This window comes from Zootoca vivipara, chromosome 14 (genome assembly GCF_965207765.1).
Source record: "Zootoca vivipara chromosome 14, rZooViv2.hap1.1, whole genome shotgun sequence".
Classification (NCBI taxonomy): domain Eukaryota; kingdom Metazoa; phylum Chordata; class Lepidosauria; order Squamata; family Lacertidae; genus Zootoca; species Zootoca vivipara.
The window spans coordinates 34,341,667-34,363,079 of NC_142597.1; the positions used below are offsets into that span (position 1 = coordinate 34,341,667).

Genomic DNA, 21,413 nt, shown 5'->3' on the forward strand with positions numbered 1-21,413 from the left:
ATTTGCCATGGCAAGCCTACGGTTGTAGGTGACTTGTTCATGTGTTGCAAGTTTGTATGTACGTATCTTCCATCCATTCGTTTACTGATGACAGTGAGGCCTGGAGACTAGTATTTGTTTCCAAGGGGCCTGAGGTTCCCTACCCCTGATCTACACATTTAAATGCTATCACCTATGAAATCTGAGATTCCTGTGTTACAGGGGCTTGGATTAGGTGACCCTCAAGGTCCCTGCCAACTCTATGATTCTATGAGGTGTTTTTGCCAGGAATGTGCAGAATGAATTCTTAGCTGGAAAGTGAACTATATATTTTACAAACACAGTTTATTCTTACCCCTCTGAATAGCTTTATGCAACAAGCTCCAGCCTTTCTTGTCCACCATGTCCACATCTGCCTTGTGATTAACCAGGGTGGTTGCAATGCTTTCCAGCCTTCGAGAAAGTGCCAGATCTAAAGCAAGATCTCCGTTGTGATCTACTTCATTTAGCTTCCCAGGCAGCTGCAGGGAAATTAGAAGTCAGGCACCGCACAGCGTGATAGCAAAAGCAGCAGATAAAAAAAATGAAGATTCTTGTGTTTATTCTACATTTAATGCCGCTCACTAAGGAGCCACACAGGCCGGCAGAGAAGCTTAGGAGAGGCCATGATCAGTGACAAAGCATGACGCAAGTCCGAGGCTCAAGAACTAAGGCCGACCTGACTAAATAGAATAATTTACATTCTATAAATAATAATTTATAAGGCAGGCTTATGGACAGTTAAAAGAAAAGAAAAGACAGTGGAGGTTGTGGGGGAAGCAACCATCATCTCGAAGAGAAAGGTTTTATTAGTGATATTAAGGGGCGGGGGGAGAACTGTAATTGCAAACTAGTGAAGGTGTTTGTTTTTTAAAACTCATTTCAGATGCTAAAGTATATTCTGCTTTCTTAAGATGCAGAGGGAACATATCGAGAGATATCTCCAATATTCTATCCTACTGCAAATTTAGGGGAAGATCTCTGCATACCTGCGAATCCATTTCAATAAGATACAGGAAAACGACGTCTTCTCTCTCCACTTTAATAGCTTTGTGCAAAGGAAACTCTGTTTTGGATTTGATCATTTTATACAATAGCTGAGCACTCATACTGCTAAAGTCTTCTTTCCTCAAATCATCCTGGAAGGGGGGGGGGAGTAATTAATCAATAAAGTCATGATTCTTGGCTCCAACCTTAGCCCCACCCCCCACCCCCAAAGCTTCAGTCATTTCTCCAATGCTGTTTATTTATAGCATTTGTACCTTTTCCTTGTCAGAAAGGTTCCCAGAGCAGCTTACATGAAATTTAAACAACACTCCCTACCCTTGGGCTTACATCTTAACAAATAAATAAATAAATAAATAAACAACATAGAGCAAGCATTAAAAATTACCAGCCATTTCTACATGCACCTGTGCTTTTAGAAGTGTATGGGGAAAACAGATTTTTGGGGGGAGTCAAGCTGCAAAGTACATTTGATTGTATGTGGTCAGATTTTCCCACCTGCCTCTCAAAAGTCTATGTGGCTGGATACAATTCCCAAGCATTTATTGGTTTCTGGCTTGAAACCTATAAATGACGCGGCAAGAGCAGCACATGTGTTTCTGTGCATCTGTAAAATGATTTCCAAGTCTCTTGTTTTCATTGCAAACTAGAGTTTGTGGGTCTATGTTTTGTTTTGATTAGTGTACTATGTTTGTTCCTGTTTGTTTTATAATTTATTTTTACTTTACAAATTCTGTGTGTGTGTGTGTTTAAAGAAATGTACGAGTGGGCAGCACAAGGAATGCAGAAAGCTGGCTTTGAAGCTGTGCTACACTACTGCAAGATGGGTGCTGTATGAATTACTGCAAGCTGCTTAGACCAGCCGTCACCAACCTGGCGCTTTGTATTACAATTCCCATAAGCCCCAGCCAACATGGCCAATGGTCAGGGATGATGGGAGCTGGATGCCAATAACACGTGGCAGTTCCCCACACGTTTTATTGCTCTGGGTGGTATAAGCATGCTCCTTCCGTATCTTAGCTTTGAACACAAGGCTCTCCCATGGGCATGAATCATTGTACCAGGAACATCCTCCAACATTTTGTTGTCTCAACCTGTGAGATTATTTATCCACACATGTAACATAGGCTGATGATCTTTAATGAGGCACTTTTTCTCCCACGCTGCAAAATGTTTCCACGGGTGTGTGTGTGTGGGGGGGGGGAACACTCTTTGGAACTGAGCTATGATTCAATAATTACAGAGCAGAAACCACCTGTTTTCAGTACAGGCATCAGTTCTGCTGTCAATGCCAAGACATCCCATTTTAAGCAGATGCATATACCAAACTGCAGACCAAATGAAAACAAAAAACCTATTTGCAAGTGGGAAGCTAACAAGGCAGAGAGAACGCTGGGCTAAAATTCTTCTCTCCAACATGCTAGCTTTCTACATGCGAGGTGGCACTTGTTGTTTCATGGGGCCAACCTCCGAACACGCAATTCCCCTGCTGTACCTGGTACAGCCCAAAGCAGCTGCAAAACAGAATGTGAGGGATTCTCAGTATAGTTTCAAATTTTACAGAAATCTTTGCCTTGGAAACAGAGTAAATGCTGCATTTTAAAATTAAAAAACACATATCCTCATTTGACCTCTTGAAGCACCCCATACTCCTCTCTCGGCACTTACCCAATGACTAGCAATTATCTCTGCACAGTAGTTCATCAAAGTGCTGGCGTTCAGCTCCTCAGCTGTTTGATAGAAGCGGATGCAGTTTCTGACGTTCACAAGTGACATGACTCCTTTTTCACACCTACCAAGACAGACAGGGAAAGAGCCAGGGGTTAGCAAAAGGGGGATTTACTAGGAGATAATTTTCATTGTCAGCATCAAAAGACTTATCTCAGTTGCTAAAAAGTATGAACACAGACCTGCTTTATAAAGTATTAGTAAAACTGATGAAGTTCTTTGAAAGATCTTGGCCCACATCGGACATAACTATCTCAGCTAATTAAACTGCAGAACAAGTGGCGTGTGTCATCCCTTCGCTCCTTGCTGAGCAGCAACTGAAGGGTGCCCGAGTCCCTTAACCACAGTTTCCCACTGCATCCAAACCAGGAAACTATGGTTTCTTCCACATTCAGAGCAAATCAGTGTTCAAGGAGTAGCCTTCAGCTCCCAAGAAACTGCCTGTCCTGCACTTGAAGACTTCTGAAGTTAAGATTAATATTCTTGGCTAAAAGCCTAACACCCTGCAAGACATTCACAGGAGGCATTCTGCCATTAAGCTACCAGGCATCCAGTTGAATGAGAGAGGCAAGACTTCTGCTTGTGCTGCTAACACCATCACCCTGTTGTAAATAATGTCCTGATTCAAGTACAGTGGTACCTCTACTTACAAATAACTCTACTTACGAATGTTTCTACTTACGAATGGAGCTCCGTCCGCCATCTTGGATGCGGTTTAGATAGGATTTTTTCTACTTACGAATTTTTAGATAGGGTTGCAATTTTTTTCTCCCAATGAATTCCTATGGGATTCGACTTACAAATTTTTTCAACTTGCGAATGTGCGTTCGGAACGCATTAAATTAGTAAGTAGAGGTACCACTGTATCGTCATCAATACTTTATTGTGGTCCAAAGACCCATAAAACATAAAATTTTCAAAATTAGATACAGTTAAAACAACCAAACAGACAAGATGGTAGAACCAAGGCAGTCATTTTGTTTTATCTAGGGCAGGCACCCCCAAACTTCGGCCCTCCAGATGTTTTGGACTACAATTCCCATCTTCCCCGACCACTAGTCCTGTTAGCTAGGGATCATGGGAATTGTAGGCCAAAACATCTGAAGGGCCGCAGTTTGGGGATGCCTGATCTAGGGCATAATGATCTGTGTTTCTTATAACCTCCAAAAGAAACTTTGCCACGGCCAGTGTAATACCTGATTCAAATAATATCTTAGCATTATAATCTATTAACACGTTCCTGGAATGTTGCCTTGCCCATACTGCCAGAAGTAGGCAGATGCGATACATATAGTAAAGCCAAGTTCATTTGCACACACAAATGGGATAAATTAATAGGAGCACACAAGATCCCAGAGCAGAAGAGATTCTCCGTGTCACTACAGTCACGTTCGTTACTACAAAGTCAGTTCAAATGTATACGGTTGATGAAGAACCTGGCGAGATTTCCATCATTTACTGGAGGAAGCATCAAGAGGGCCTTCTAACCCATGCATGCAATAGGACAACCTTTATCTATTCTAAACCAACCTTCACCAATGAGCCCAGAACATCTGGAGGTCACCAGGAAGGCTGACCCAAAGCATCCTCAGCAGTTCTCTCCAAAGGAAAGAGATCCCATCATTGGTCCTGATCACAGCTGCTGTAGTGCGAGGGGAGTTTTGGGGAAGGATTAAACCTTGCTTCTTGCCCTGCACAGTTTAAAGAAATGTGGGTTTGGTTCTCCTTTAAAGAGAATCATTCCCCTTTTGGTTTTCCTTAATTGCTTGGATGTGATTTGCCAAGCTCTAAAACAGTCCCGGCTTGAGGAGCTTCCAAGAACCCCTACAGCTGCATTTCTGAGAGTGCCCATCTTTGAATTCAAAGCTGGTTCCCAGAGGGATCCACAGGGGGGGGGGGAACCCCAATCACTTGAGTTAGGACAAATAGCCTGGTTAATTAAGAAACAGACGCAACAGCTCATTCAGAGGCTTGCCTTTCCCTGAGGAGCTGCAGCTGAAACCTGTTTGCCAGTTTCATCAGCTCGGTCAGGAACACGTCATCTTCTCTCAGCTCCAGCTCATCTGTATAGATCCAACGCAACATCGCCGTTGTCACGTCTGGGTCAGCATCTGTTGGAAGAGCATGAAGGGGATTATGATTTGGCCTTTAGAGGACCATCAGCATGCCGGGCTCCAGACCCAGCATGCACTTTAACAATACTTTTTAAAAAACAAAACTAACCCCCCCCCAAAGAAACTGCACACTATGTACTTATGCACCAGCAACCACACTTCTTATACTCAAGACCAGGGGTCAGCAAACTTTTTCAGCAGGGGGCCGGTCCACTGTCCCTCAGACCTTGTGGGAGCCGAACTATATTTTGAAGAAAGAAAGAAAAAAACAAATTCCTATGCCCCACAAACAACCCAGAGATGCATTTTTTAAAAAGCACACATTCTACTCATGTAAAAACATGCTGATTCCCAGACCGTCCGCGGGTCGGATTGAGAAGGTGATTGGGCCGGATCCGGCCCCTGGGCCTAAGTTTGCCTAGTACCCATGCTCCTGACGTTAGCTTGTTTCTGTACTTACAATGGGGAGGGGTGGGGGTTTACTGGCATTTCCCTCACTGTGGTAAAGAAGTGCAGCATCGCACTGCTGCTGTGAGTGCTAGGTGGGGTGGCATACCACCCACCCCCGATCTCAGGAACTAGTAAAGGTGGTATTTATAGCTCTGCTGCAAAAAGGGTGTTGGCTGCCTGCTCACCCCCTAGAAAGAGGAGCTGGCGGGAGCACTAATATTAGAAGCTGTTTTCCAAGATGCAGCCAGAGTTGTAAGAGGCAAGACGTCAATTATGTGGGGAAGCCTGGACGGCTTCAACGCCCCACCAACCCACAACTAAAACATAGTCAAGAGCAGGTGGCAGCCCGAGCGTTCTTCTTCCCCCAGCCCCACATTTCAACTTTGGAAAATGCTTGACACCAAAGTATTCTACTTTCACCTCCACTCCCTGTTTTCACGGTGCTTAAAATGTGAGGCATGGGGCCAAAAGGGAGACAGGGTTCAAATCCTGTCCACCGCCATGAAGTTCAGCTTGGGCCAGTCAACCACTCTCAGCCTAACCTACCTCACAAACTCATTGCAAGGTAAAAGAGGGCTAGGTAAAGCCATGAATACCACCTTTAAGCTTCTTGGAGAGAGGGAGAGATAAAATAATCTAAAATGGGTGAGAGAATTACTTTAAAATGGGTGATCTCCAACTGGTCTCTCTCCAAAGATAAAAGGCACCTTTTCGGGGAGGGGGGGAAGAAGAAGAGGTCATTTTCAGCTATTCCTCCTCCTGGCCCAATTTGTTAAATAAACCCCGCAGTAAAACTCCTAGAGCAGTTTATAAACCAAAATATACAAATAAAAAGCAGCTAAAAAACAACAGCCCAAGGTAGAGTTCAGCAGAATATATAACCCACCCCCCAATTTCCAATGCCCTATATAAATTAGTATCCGGTTTAGCATGTCTGATTTCATATCTGGTTTGCAATATATGTTGGACACAATCTTTTCCCAATGCCCAGAAGCAGCTGAACTGAACCAATTGATTGCGGGGAGGGAATTCAACGAAGCACATTAGTACAGTTTAAATGTTATATTCAAACTACAGTCGTACTTTGGAAGTCGAACGGAATCCATTCCAGAAGTCCATTCGACTTCCACAACCAAAGTGCAGCTTCTGATTGGCTGCAGGAAGCTCCTGCAGCCAATCGGAAGCCCCATCGGATGTTCAGCTTCCAAAAATAGTTCCCAATCTGGAACAGTCACTTCCATGATTGAGGCGTTTGGGAGCCAAAATGTTCGAGATCGAAAACCAAGGTACGACTGTACTAAAAAGCTTTCCTTGGACTTAAACTTGTAAGCATTTTAAGACCTGACAGGTGGCTTAAGATTAACGGGATCTCCCTCTCCAAGAGAGAGAAGTCTGCCCTCAGAGGGAAATCAGGATCCCTATAGCTCCTATGTGAGGCTGCAGAAAGGTCCTCCATCCATGTCTCATTGATGCCAGAGTGGGCATTCTGGACCCTCTTATTCTGCCAGCATGACCCTGGGCTGGATGATAAAACTACACCATCACTGGAGCAGTTTATGTCGTTCCCACTTATTTCATTCTGCGCCCCCCCCCCCAAGATCCAGAAGAGGACACAACACAACCCACCTTCTGCCCTCCGAATGCAAGGCCAGGCAGTTTCAACTGGACTAGTGTTGCATGCAATCATCATGTTATGAAACCATGCACTTTTAGACATCGAAACCCTTTCCATGGAAAAAACAGAGCAACTGTTTTATTCTCTTTCTACCCCACATTACCAGTGAAAGTCATCTTAATACACTAGCATGGGTGTCCCATAGTGGAAGTCTGTCACCTGACAGCAGAGCCACTACAGTGGCAGAGGTGGAGGAGAGAGAAGAGATGTGGAGACACCGCCACCAGCTCTGCTGAGAAGCCAGGTTCCTCCTACAATCTCCTGCCACCTGGCAGCAGCCACTACATCAGGCTGCAGCAGAGGAAGAAAGTAACTCAATTCATTAGCCTGGCTGAGAGACCAGGAACTTTGGGTGCCTCCTCTCCCCTGAACTGCTTTCTATCCCAGCGGGTCATCAGAAGATCCTGCAACTACAAAGAAATAATGCCTGGGCTTGCTTATTTCCTCCTCCCACTGAATCCATTTTTCCTTTTGTGTTATCGTAAGCCCGAGGGCAGGGCCTGCCTTTAAAAATAAAGTGATCTATAAGGCTCTCTTTTTAACACAGCTCATTCTATAATGCAAACCTAACTTGGCAATATAATTGCTTGTTTAGAATCAACATCTCTGCCCATAATTTCCTCTCTCTTTCTCTGTCTCCATCGCCGCAGGTTTTTAGGGAAGGTATATGCATGGGAGGGAAGGAGAGAAAGGAAGAGAAAGAGGCGCCCAACTGATTAAAGAGCTAATTTCACTAAAGATAAAAGGCTGGCGTCTCAACAGTTGCCTTACATGGAATTGCTACACAGGCCACTCTGACACAGCAACCCTCAAAACAAAAGGAATAACCGGGCCGTTTCAGACAGCTTTGTCTCCCAGCTCTGAGCTCTGTAAGATGAACAGGCCACCACACTTAACATCCACATCATTAAAATGAAAGTGGGACGGGCTACTGATTTAACTAGCATTAAACACAGAGCTCTCAAAGGCCCATTAGCATGTTCTGGAGACAAAGGCTTCATAATTAATGGATCAAGTGCCTCTTTCTGTGGGCGGAGCACCTCCTGAATGATAAGACTGCAACCTCCTCTACCAAAGGGGCCTTTCATCTTTTCACTGCTCGTCCAAAGCCAATGAAAGCATCTCTCTCTCACACACCCCAGCCAATCAGAAACCAACCTGACAGATCCAGCTCCTCCGTAGACACCAGGTTGGCCAGGCTCCAAGTCTCGCTGCGAGCTGCCAATACAAATTTGTGAGCGCTGATGCGCTTGTCTCCAACCTTTATCTTCAGGTCACTGGAGAAACACAAGACAAACACACACACACACCTGCGCTTAGATGACTTTGCAAACTTCTGCACAGCAGCAAGGAAACTCAGGAGGAGAAAGGGAGAGCAGTGGCAATATGTGGATTACCCACAGCACTTTTGCAGGCTTCTCATGGTCCCAAACAGCCACAAAGAAACCTCCAGAAAGAAGCAGGCAGTCTGCACGCTTTGTGAACGGGATAGGAAAATGCTGGCTATGCACAAACAAGGAGGGAAGCTAACCGAGTTAGGCTTGTTTGCTATTCCCAGGCACGCGATTAAGGGGCAAAACGCTCATCTGAGAAGAAAAATGTTAGCAGAATTAGACCGACATCTCCTCTTCTCTCAGTGTTGCACCCACCATGGGCCTGGTCTTTCTAACACCATCAAGGCTGCATCTCAGGCCAGCTGTGGCTGCATGTCTGCACCTTTTGTATTTTTTATTTATTTATAAAACACACACACACACAAACGGGGAAGCAGCTCTGATCCACCCCTTACGTTTGGGCAGTGCTGGTAACAATTAAAAGGTTCATATCTAAAGGATTTGCCCGCTTGCCCACAGCCATTTGAAGGTTGTTTAAAGCAAGACTGGGGGTAGGGTGAATGGGTAATGTGACGGGGGAATACGACATAAATTTATATATTTATTAATGCTGTAGAGCAGACGTGGGGAGATAAATTAGGTAATTTAACACCATGTGTCTAATCAGATTTTTAAAAATAATTTTTGAGAGGCTAAAAGGATGCTGCCAATTAAACAGGCACCCATTTTTTTTAAAAAAAATGTATGTATTTAGGAGAAGTAAAAATAAAAGAAAAGAAAGAACCAGAAATGGCAAACACCACCACATAGGAAGGAATGGCACCCCTTAAATAACTGCCACAAATGTAAGAATCATCTTAGAAAAAAGCTGTGCCTTTTGCTTCGGAATTATTATTTTAATCATATGGAAATTTAAACTCACTGTCAAAGTGATGGGCACTGGCTCAGATGGCTTTAAAAAAGGCATTAGTGGTTGATACATGTACATGAATGGTATTTTAAGAATGAATGCATTGATACCATATTGGTCCGAATGTAAGCCGCACCACACCTTTAAAATTCGGGGGGGGGGGGGGGAGAATACAGAAATATAAGCTGTTCCCTTAAAATTCCGCAGGCACTCACACCCGTTCCGTTTTACCATATGTCTGTTTCAGCAGCGATATCGTAAAAGCCAATTTTTGTAAGGTCACGAATTTAAGCTGCACTTTAACTTTTCACAGTTGAAATTGGGGGGGGGGGAGTGTGGCTTATATTTGGGCCAATACGGTAATTGCACATTGTTATACACTCAAGTATTCCTGTTTAAGTGGCTGAAATAGAAAACAAAATACAGCCAAACAAAACAATCATACCCATAATCTCCAGGTTAGCTTCTATGCATACTAAACAAATATCCTAACAATATATTATCCATGAGCCCTCGTCAACAGTTGTATGCTGCTGGGGCTGATGGGAGCTGTAGTCCAAAATATCTGGAGGGCATCAGGTTGATGAAGGTTGCAAAATAGACCCCCTCACAAACACAACAAATACTCTATGGCATTGATGCAAGCTTCTATGTTACATCTACAGTAAATACGGTAATTAAAAACAACAACAATACTAACTTGCATATTATTTTTTCTCAATAAATTGAATGAATTTCAATTGATATCCAGTCCAAACCCTATATAGTCTTTATGTAATACATATAATGTAGTGTGACAGGAGGCAAGCTTTCATAGCATTTTCTATATCTTTTCTCTCACCGAATAGACAGCCACCCACACATATACATTCTACAATTCTATGATATATAGATATAGATATATAATCATAGAGTTGGAAGGGACCACGAGGATCATCCATTCCAACTCACTGCAGTGCAAAAATATTTTGCGCAACATCGGGCTTGAACCCATGACCCTAAGATTTAAAGAGACTCATGCTCCACCCAATTGAGTTATCCCACAGGGCAATTAGGGATTAGACCAATTCACAGGTGATGGCTGATAGGTCTATCAAGCAGCATTGGCAGCAACATATTTATATACCGGTATATATTTATAACCCACATTTCTTCTGCCATGGAGTAATGGAGCATCAAGGTTCATAGGCAGTCCAGCAATTGAGACTGTTCGCTAGGCCCTGCTTAGGCCCTCTTAAGTATTTGCCTGGCCAATTTCAACCCGTAGGCCTTAAAGACTATATTTAAAGTCTTTAAGTGATTTTACCACTACCACCTCCACTGCATAATGCAGAACAATGATCTCTGCATTTCAGCAAACATGAAACACACACAGCTTAGTTCCAAGGAAGAGGTTTGTGAATTAAGAAATCTGGTCTTGCACACTAGCTGAAAAGTTATGAGCAACAAGTTCTAGGGTGTGTCCCCTTTCTCTTTGCAAAAAAACACTGGACACCAAAACAGCGTTAAGTTCCCGTTTTGAAGAATAGGACGTGCTTAGGAAGCAAAGCAAAAGTGTATTTGTCCAAGATAAATATTTAACTTCAAACTTCAAAAAAGCAAAAAGCAAAAAAGCAAAAAAAGCAAAAGCAAAGTACATTTGTCTGGCTTGGTTTCCCAGCAAAATATGCTGCATTTATGTATTAAGTGAGCAGCAATACTTTAAAGCAACACTGTCTTTACAAGGGCCATTAACTGCAACTCTCAATCCTCCACAAATACATGCTTGGCCTGGAATCAATTATTTTGACACGAGCAAAAGAGTTTGTTTCTAACTTTACCCTGCAGGAAAACACAGGAAACTCCTTGCTTCCATTCTGTCAAGTTGGAGGATGAGCTTCTGCCTTTTGAAAGATTAGATTAGACTGCATTTCACCCAGTATAAGATCTTGGAACTCTGTTTTTTCCTATGTTCAGAAGCAATCTAATGGCTTCCATGTTACGTGTGTGAACAATATGCCTGCATGGGCAAGCGTCCTCTAAAGGTGTTTTAACTATTTAAGAGATAGGAAAAAGAGGCACAGCATTTCAGAAGAGACTGTACCCGGTAAACGCTGAAAGGGTGTTGGTGGAAGTGAAGAATTGGTAATGGATACAAAAAACGGAAAGGAAGTTAAGCTGATTTGGGTACAAATTTATAGCAGTTATGGTTGCAAAACAAGGCTGAGGCACAAATGGCTAATCTGATGAAATCTTTAAAAGGCAGAGGCCGGATTCAAACCATGACTTGGCAGATGGGGCCATAACTTAAGTTCTGATTGACACAGCAGCAGAACCCAGCCCATGGTTCTGTCTTCACCACCACACGTTTACCTGTATTGCTCCTGCTCATACAACTCTGCTACGATGGCAAGCAGCCGACTGATGAAGGAGTCGCTGGCACTCTCCTTGTTAGACTGAGCGGCCAAGAGAGTGCATTTCCTCTCCGTCTCAGTCAGCTTCTTCTGCAACTTGACGTATTCCTGACGGAGAAGCATCAAATGTTTTTCCAGTTTGGCCACCTCTTCTGCAAAGACAACGGAACAAAATTCAAAATGTAAATCGGAAAGGAGCAAAAGCCGACTGGCACCTCCCAGCAGCCACTCCATCAGGCTGCAGAACACAGGGAGAGGAGGGAAGCAGGCCCCTTCCATCATCTCTATGACGAGACCAGCTGCCTTTGGCTCTCCCTCAACTCACACAGCGGCAGTCATTCTAATAGGCTTCATGAACTGCTTCAGTCCCAGCTGGCTGTTATAAGATCTGTAAGATTGGTGTCTAAGTTTGCCTCCCTGCCTCTTTACTCATCCCTCCTCATCCTTTTTTAATCGTGTTCATGTCTCCTAGATATTAAGTCTGAAGGGAAGGAACTACTGGTGTGGTTTTTTTTGTAAGCTAAAGAGTGGGGTAGAAACACTTTATTTGTATAAATAGCTGAGTGGTGTAGCACATGCTTTGCAACCAAAAGGGTCTATGGTCAATCTCTGCCTCATGTACCAGGCCTGAGAAGACCCTTGGCAGTCCAAGCAGACGGTATTGGCCTAGAAGGACCAATTGTCTGGCTCAGTACAAGACAGCTTCAAAGGCACAGAGCCAGCATAGCCAATGCAGTGCCCTCTAGAAGTTGTGGACTCCAACTCCCATGAGCCCTAGCCAGCACAGCAAGTGGTCAGGAATGATCAGAATTGTAGTCCAACAACAACTGGAGGGTACCACACCACCAACAACTGGAGGGTAACCAAACTGGGAGATGCCCTCAAGATTGTCCGTTTGCATGCAGTTCTGTTGGGAATTAGTTTGTGACAAACATTCATTTTGATTCCATCAAACACAGAGGAGCTTTCTAAGAATGCACGATTGCACCATTAGTCATTTCACTGTATGATTGTTCATCAGCACATTCTCTCTGCGGCACCCAATTTTAAAAAGATGCTGGGCTATTAAAAAAAAGGTTTTGTGTGTATAAGCCTTGAGATAAAAGGTGAGGACAATAACAGGCAAGGATTTCTGAAGATGCAGAGTTCTACAGTAGTCACGCTGCTAAACATCACAGAGCTATTGAGCACTAAAGCAGCAGCAGAGGATCCACCTGCTGCTCCCATCCCACAAACAAATACATTTCCAAAAGCAGAAACTCCAGAAAGAACTATGCCAATGATACTCCTGTCTGGTGCGAAGATTCCTTCCTACCTTGCGCTGGCAATACAAATCTCCACCTCCACCCACCCCTGGTGAAAAGGAACAAGGCCAGCACAGCAAAGAATAGGCACTTTTTTGTTGGTGTCAGTCTTTCAGATTCTAAAAATCCCAGAAATGCATTCCCTGGAGTGACCAATCCTAATCCCTAATTGGACTAAAATCAATTTTAAGAGCTTCACTCTTAAGACATACTTTGACAAAGAGATTTGCCCAAGTCTAAACTTCAATACATTTTGGAAACACTGGAACTCTGGCTTGTTGTGGCCTCAGGTAAGTTAAGAGCAAAAGGATTTTTAAAAACTGGTCAAAGCTAAATGGTAGAGGACACACTCTGCATACAAAATCCCCCAATTTTGAGCCCTTAGATCAGGCATCCCCAAACTCGACCCTCCAGCTGTTTTGGGACTACAACTCCCACCATTCCTAGATAACAGGATCAGTGGTCAGGGATGATGGGAATTGTAGTCCCAAAACAGCTGGAGGGCCGAGTTTGGGGATGCCTGCCTTAGATGTTTCTGGACTACAGCCTGCATCATCCTCAGTCAGCATGGCCAATGGTTAAGGATTATGGGAAATGCGGTCTAACATCATTTGGGGACCCAAGGATAGGGAAGGCTGCTCCAAGAACATAGGGGTCCTGCTGGCTCAGACCAGCGATGCATCTGATTCAGCATCACATTCTCACAGACACAAGCAGGACATGTGTGGAACAGCAGTCTCCCAGGAATATTCCCCAACAACTGGTATTCAGAGGTACGGTATATGAACAATGATACTGGAGGCAATATATAACCACCATGACTAGCAGCCATTGATAGTCTTGATCCTCCCCATAAATTTGACTTAACACCATTTTAAAGCCATCTGAGCTGGCAGCCACGCCTTGTGAGAGCGAATTCCATAGTGCAACAGTGTGCAGTGAAAAGACGCACCTCCTTTTGTCTATCTCGATTCTTCCAACGTTCACTTCACCGGATGAGCCTGGGATCCAGTATTATGGGAGACAGAGGGGAAACCCCTCTCTATCCACTTTCTCTATGCCACCCATAACTTCATACAGCTCAGTTATGCTGCCATCACAATTTGTCCCTAAATAGACCCAAACAGTTTCCCTGGTATCTCTGGGGATCTCAGGTAGGAAGCCTAAGGAACGTCCTGGCTTTTATACTTGATACCCTTCAGAATGAGCAATGATAAAGGAAGTCTGAGGCTATAGGATGCACCCCAACAATCCTCATAGTGGGGGAGGTGTATGCTAAGTTATTGTATCAATACACTGCATCTGATGGCATTAAAGAGGCTTCCTTCATTGACCTTTATGCTGTCAAATTCACCAAGAATGACTCATTGTTTCCATTAAGTACCAGCCAGCAAGATTTGCTAAAAAGCCAGATATGTGGAATTAAATGTGCTTTGATACCCTGCTAACACATGCATCAAGGCTTGGCTAAGATCACCATTCACATTTTACACTGGCTGTAGATATAAAGAACTGACATCGCAAAGTAGGTGCGCGTTAACAAAGAAATTCTGAATCATCTAACACAATCCTTACGAATCTAGTCCAAGACTCTGGTAGTATACTTAATCCATACCAAGCATTTATTCTTAGGAAGGAGATTACCAATATTTTAAAGGCAACTGCAATTTTAAAAGTTACACCAGAATCCAGGTTTATACCTAGAGCAGGGAACCAGGTGTGCAAGAAAGGCTTGCTGAGCAGTTGAGAACTGTGTGTCATGAGTCCCAAAGAGCCATCATGGAGGGGCTGGTTGGAAGGGGGGGGCGCAGCTGGAGGAGCTGCCTGCAAACGGCCCTGGGAAGGGGCCCAGGGTTTTGGAACAGACTGCGTCAGGGCCATGAAAGGAGATGCTCCAATAGTCAGTTATCGAAGAGGAGTTGGATCCTGGGCAGGAAGGGGGTGTTCCAGTAGTACTGCCTCCCAGTATGCCACTCTGGACTCTGCACCCACTCCCCAGGGTGGCAATCCCTGCACCCTGTCCTGGTTTGACCAGCCCCTCCATGATGTCTCCTTAGATCTCAGGATCTAAGGTATGTTTAACAGTGAAAAGAACTCTACAAAGGATGCACATGGGCAGGGACTCCCCATTCAATACATACTGGTGAGTAGGGACTCCATGCATGGTCCTTAAGCTCATGCTGGAACAGCTGCCTTCCATATTAACTACTGCACTTGGCCACAATCAAATCATTTAGTTTCATGCTGTTTATTGTGTGTGCATGTTTTAATGCAGTTCAATGTTAATTCTCAGCAACCTTGAAAGGATACATTTCCTGAAAGGCAGAATATGAATAGTTGCAACAAACCAAATGAGCCAAGCAAACTCGACCGCAACTCTTCCCAGGGGTCCTTCAGTTTGGACTGAAAAAAAGAGAATGAAGTCTTGCAATCTGATTACTGCCACTATATTATCCAGATATTCTGAACCTGGATAGCTCAGTTGCTTAGAGTGGGGGTGCTGATAATGCCAAGGTTGCAGCTTCTATCCCTATATAGGACAGCTGCATATTTCTGCGTTGCAGGGGGTTGATTCTCAGGGTACCTTCCAACTCTACAATTCTATGATTCTATAAAGAATTTACCTTTCATGGTTAAGAAAGCCAAAAGCTTTACAAGAAAATCAAACACCATCACTTTGAGGTAGTGAAGGGTAGCAGTATTGATCAGGGAACTTTCACTGAATAATGCATAGCTAGGCATTGCATGGAATGCTTTCATCTGCAGCAGAGCATTCAGTGTCTATGGATATCTTCAGAGCAGGTTGTGGTTGCTTCTAATAGAAACCAACTAATTAGCTAATTAGAGGGCAACAAAAATGGTCAAAGGCCTGGAAACGATGCCTTATGAGGAACGGCTTAGGGAGCTGGGTATGTTTAGCCTTGAGAAAAGGTTAAGGGGTGATATGATAGCCATGTTCAAATATATAAAAGGATGTCATATAGAGGAGGGAGAAAGGTTGTTTTCTGCTGCTCCAGAGAAGCGGACACGGAGCAATGGATTCAAACTACAAGAAGATTCCACCTAAACATTAGGAAGAACTTCCTGACAGTAAGAGCTGTTCGGCAGTGGAATTTGCTACCAAGGAATGTGGTGGAGTCTCCTTCTTTGGAGGTCTTTAAGCAGAGGCTTGACAGGCATATGTCAAGAATGCTTTGATGGTGCTTCCTGCTCGGCAGGGGGTTGGACTGGATGGCCCTTGTGGTCTCTTCCAACTCTACGATTCTATGATTCTAGCTAACAAGTGGGAGAAGGCAGGTCTAAATCATTAGCTTGACTGCAACTATTAGGGCAATGCTAAAGTTTATCTCCTTCTATCTGAGGGCTTTTGCAAGAGATCTCTAGACATCCAGATGGGATTTTTCCAGCCTGGTTGATATTCAAAGATGACACATACAGTTCTTCAGTGACACAGACTAAGGATGAAATGTTAAAACAACCCGTTTAACTTTAAAAAGTATGTTTTAATGGCTCGATCAACTAAAGAACTGAAGCCTTATTTTGAATATAGCTGGTGCAAATGGCTAATGTTTTTACCAGAGGACTTATCTCTTCTCCAACACAAGCGAGAATGTCTCTTAACTACTGTAACATATCTATTATCTAAAAACAGGGAAGTATATGCTTTTTCTTCAGAACTGCTCATTCATGTGCACGGTTATTCATATTCAACCAATTTACTCAATAAACTAAGTAACTTCTTTAAGAGGGCAGTAGTCCAAATTGTTGCACAACAGTGCCTCACAACTTTGACCATTAAGCCAAGTCCTATTTACTTTGGAAAAACTTGCCCACCCACACTTTGTTGTGATTATTTATCTACTACCATTTGCTCACCTAGGGCACAGAGGGCAAACCAACCAAAGACAAACACTTCAGAAATCTGAGGGGAAAGAAACCTCAAAAGCAGATCTCTTCATTATGAAGATCTGGGTTCTTCTGTTCTCCCAAGAAAACTTTCTAAGAAATTAAACTGCGTCGACGGATCTCTGGCTGTGAGAGGAAGTCAGTAAAATCTGCCAGATCATCACATGTAGGTATTTCACAATTTTCAGTACTGTTTAAAAAATCCAAGTCACCAAGTCACATCTGTCATTATTTCAGCTGCAAAGTTTACTTACACTTAGGTGGGTTCTGCCTAAAGTTGCCAGAGGAATCATGGCCTATGCAGGATTAAAAAGTGAGTTTTCTTAGATCAACCTTAGCCAACCTGGAACTCTTCAGAGGTTTTGGGAGGCAGCTCCCGTTAACTCCAGCCGGCAAAGCTGTTGGCAAGGGCTGCCTTGGATCCAGACAATAACTCTAAAGCCACTTTAGAGCACAGGCAAAGAACTGCTGGCCTGTTGGCCAGATCCAGTCCAGGGTGTACTCCCATCTGACCCCCAGATTATCTTCAGCTCCATTGCTCCTTGACCCCACCCTGCATTCCTTGCAGCCTCCCACCCTGATGAAAGGGCAATGGGTGGAGGAAGCACTGCCTGCTGGGAGCCGCCCGCTTGACGGAAGGAGAGAGGCAGGTGACGCATGCTCCATTCCTCAAAGTGACAACAAAAACAAAAGCATGTAGGTGGGCTCTTGTTTTTGCACATATCTGAAATTTCCCTTTCATCTTGAATAGAGCAGAAAGGGCAATGGCTTGGGAAGGACTTATGAAGAATTGGTCTCTTTTCTCTTTTAGAATTTAATAAAAATAATAATGTTCTTGGATATGCAATTGAACAGCTCGATTGCAGTGAGACTAGCATTTAGGTATGGGTGCAATCTTATGGTCACTTACTTGGTAGCTAAAGGTAAAGGTAAAGGTAAAGGGACCCCTGACCATTAGGTCCAGTTGTGACCGACTCTGGGGTTGCGTGCTCATCTTGCCTTATTGGCCGAGGGAGCCGCCGTACAGCTTCCAGGTCATGTGGCCAGCATGACAAAGCCGCTTCTGGCGAACCAGAGCAGTGCACGGAAACACTGTTTACCTTCCCGCTGTAGCGGTACCTATTTATCTACTTGCACTTTGACGTGCTTTTGAACTGCTAGGCTGGCAGGAGCTGGGACCGAGCAATGGGAGCTCACCCCGTCGCGGGGATTCGAACCGCCAACCTTCTGATCAGCAAGCCCTAGGCTCTGTGCGTCCCTACTTGGTAGCTAGTCCTTTCTAAATCTAATGTCACAATCCTACACACACAACTAGGGAGAAGCCCCACTGAACTAAATCAGACTTCATGTCTGTAAATCTGCCTTAAACAGGACCCCATGAAAATATGATATGAGCTGCAATCTTAAACATATTTACAAAAAAGTACTAGGGGCTGGAGTTGTTTAGCACTGCAACCTAGGTTGCTTCATGCAACTCAACACCCTATTATAAGTGCATTTACTACCAATGAAGACTCACTGATGTTACTGAAACCTTCCAAGAATGGAAAGAGCTGGGCCAAAATCCCAAGTCAGGCATGAAATTAACCAGACAAACTTGAACCTGCCACTGTTTCTCAACCTAACCTGCTTCAGAGATTTGCAGTGAGGAAAATAGGAGGTGAGAAGGGATAAGTATGTATGCCACCCCAAGCTCCTTCAAGAAAAAGTAATACAAACTCAACATACATTTTCTGCTATATTTTTCTGGTAACAAATACATTCAAGGTTCCTCCCTAACACACACATAAACCCAATGCTCAAGGAAACATCCTTGAGATGGATTGTGGGTTTCAGCCACAGGTTCAGCAAAAATATTCCTGCATTTTTTTGGGGGGGGGTTGGACTAGATTACCCTTGTGGTCCCGTGCAACTCTACAATTCTAGGATCCCTCCTTTTCCCCTCTTCAGCAAAAGAAACAACTGAATAAACTTCTGTTTGCTTTTAAATTGCTTTTGTTCATATTCCTCATCAAAGGCTATCTTTTTATGGACGCTTTCACAAAATTCCTTAGTTCTTATCTCCTAGTGAAATGAAGTTCACATAGATACAAGTAAACCTATTGCGCATTCCTCCCCACTGTTAACCTTGGCTTCAGCCTGCCTCCGCCTCCATCCTCCACACCACCTCTAGACTTTTACACTGTAAGCTGCTTCAGGCAGAGACCTGTTGTCTTGCTGTAATTCTATAAAGCACCATGCACAGACTGTGCTATGCATAACACAACAAATCTCTTCCAGCAGGAACCTTCCCCTGCCTTGTTTTGCCTCTGTAAAATAGCATGCACACTGAGGACCCTGTGGACCATGACTACTATTACTAAGTAAGTAGATCCCAGCTTTGGGTGGGATCTAGTACCACTTCAGTTCTTGGGCAGCCTTCTCTGTGAAGTGCCATACACACTGATGGTACTGTATAAATAACAACAATGACTGCACTCTCCTTGGGGCAGAGACACGTTACAGAAAAGCAACATGAATACACAGAGAATACTATGGAGGTGATTTTTGTAATCCTTTACAAAAAGTTCAGAAGAGTTACTAAAGTGTCTTAAAGCTGCTGTGCTGTTGCGGGTTTGAAAAGAAATAGGTGCAGGAAACAATGTATGCCTTATTGAAGCTTGGTTAGGGGATACAGTACTAACAATCAAGGCAACAAGCTGAGTTCTAAGCAGCTGAGATATGGGAAGGGTCATAAGTACAGAATTTGCATGCAGAAGGTGCCAGGTTCAATCCATGACATTTTCCACTGGACTCTTAAGAGAGCTACTACTGGTAGGCAATACGCAACTACAGAGGGAGAGACTGGCAGATCTGCACCATACATTAAAAACACACCCAGAGCACATTTAAATCACATATATTTACCCAAAGAATCCTGGAAAATATAGTTTCATAAGGAACTGTGATCTGTAAATCTGTGAGGGGTAAACCACAGTTCCCATGATTGTTTGGAGGGTGGAGGTTTTGTGCTTTAAGTGTTTGCTGAATGCAGTTTAAATCTATGGTGTGGATTTGCCCACATGTAACTCAGTGGAGTCCTAGATTCAATTAAAAGCATTAGGTATCAGAATGCCGCCAGTCAGTGCAGAAAGACCAATGGTGTGACGTGGTATAGGGCAGACTCTATTCCTAAGTGGGTGGGTGGGTACAAGCATGCATACAGGGGGTGGAGTGGTGCCACTATGACTCCCCCATTTCAAAGAAACACCTCCTATCTAGGAAGATAGTCTTCTACTTCCACACATAAGCTTCTACATAACTCACCAAGCAGAAAGAGTTGTTGGAAAGGAGCCTCTCACGCCCCACTGCATACAAACATACAACAGCCCACCCAGGGCCCAGTAACACTCACTCCCAGGTGGCCTCCTCACAACCCTTGCCTTGCCACAGTAGTCCATGCATTGATTACTTCAAGACTGGATTACTGCAATGTGCTCCTGCTCCAGAAGTTGCAGTTAGTGCAGAATGCTGCAGCATGATTGCTGACAGGAGGAAGGCATCATCAACCCATAACACCGGCGAGCAGAGCTCTGCACTAGTTGCCGATTTGCTACTGAGCCAAGTTCAAGGTGCTACTACAGTATGGGCATATGAAGCCCTTAACAACTCAGCACAAGTTTACTTTATCAGATGTGCACCCACTCACCGGCTTTGATCAGCGCAATCGGCAGTACTTACAGATGCCACATAATACCCGTTCTGTATTTGTAAGAGCTCAATCCTTTAGTGCACTTTGGAACTCCCTGCCTATTGAGAACAAGCAGGCGCCTTCACCATACTCTTTTTTTTGCACCTGCTAAAAGTCTACCCAGAAAGCAGAGAAAATTTTAATCTGCTTCAGTTAACTTTTGTATGTTTGAAGGCAGGGTTGTGAATTTTTCTATATTTTAGTATTTCATCTTTTGTACACTGCTTTGATGTGTGTGTGTGTGTTTTAAAATCAAATGGTGTATAAATTTTATGGTGCCTATGAAACAAACCCTGCAAGGTAGGTCAGGCTGAGGGGCTGCGACCTGCCCTCAAGGTCACTTGGCCGAGTTGGAGGCGTTGGATGGCGGGGTAGAATTTGAACCCAGGTCTTTCCCAAGTCCTGGTCCACGTTCTCTCTAACCGCTGCACCACTATGGCCTCGCCTACCTCCCAGGGTTCTTGTGAGGATATAAGGCGGGGGTGGGGAGAAGGTCCACCTATCCTGCCTCGATCTCCTCAGCGGGGAATAGAGGTAAATAAAATACTAACACAAATAAACGAGGCACGCCCAAACACTCCCCCCACCCTGCCCTCCAAGCAGGTTTCAATCTCCCCTCCCCCGCACCAACCCAACAGCACCAAAACCACTGTTAACTAAGCGCTCCGCCCCACAGAAAAACCGCCTGAGGTGGTGGTGGGGGAAACCCTCCCGTTCCTCAAGGTGCAGCAGGCATTGCCGCCGCCCGCATCGCGCATACCTTCCGCCATGTTGGCGCTGGGCCGCTGCCTCGGAGCTCTCGCGAGATCTGAAGTGAGAGCGGGAGGAGGAGGGGCGAGATAGAGC

The 21,413-nt window shown here is 44.2% G+C and overlaps 1 protein-coding gene across 2 annotated transcripts in view; it reads right to left on the reverse strand.

Moving 5' to 3' along the window:
- ANKFY1 (ankyrin repeat and FYVE domain containing 1) overlaps positions 1-21,411 on the reverse strand; it is a 47,957-nt gene extending 26,546 nt beyond the window's left edge. The window contains exons 1-7 of one of the 2 annotated variants that reach the window (XM_035139009.3): positions 21,328-21,411; positions 11,587-11,779; positions 8,149-8,267; positions 4,727-4,862; positions 2,692-2,815; positions 1,008-1,157; positions 335-500 (exon numbers count right to left, since the gene is read on the reverse strand). In XM_035139009.3, coding sequence (XP_034994900.1) covers positions 335-500; positions 1,008-1,157; positions 2,692-2,815; positions 4,727-4,862; positions 8,149-8,267; positions 11,587-11,779; positions 21,328-21,337 — 898 coding nt within the window. In that variant the 5' untranslated portion in view covers positions 21,338-21,411. Of the gene's footprint in view, positions 1-334; positions 501-1,007; positions 1,158-2,691; positions 2,816-4,726; positions 4,863-8,148; positions 8,268-11,586; positions 11,780-17,091; positions 17,211-21,327 lie in introns of those variants that run through there. The other variant, XM_035139010.3, reaches the window with a different exon arrangement.
- Between the last annotated feature and the right edge of the window lie 2 nt (positions 21,412-21,413).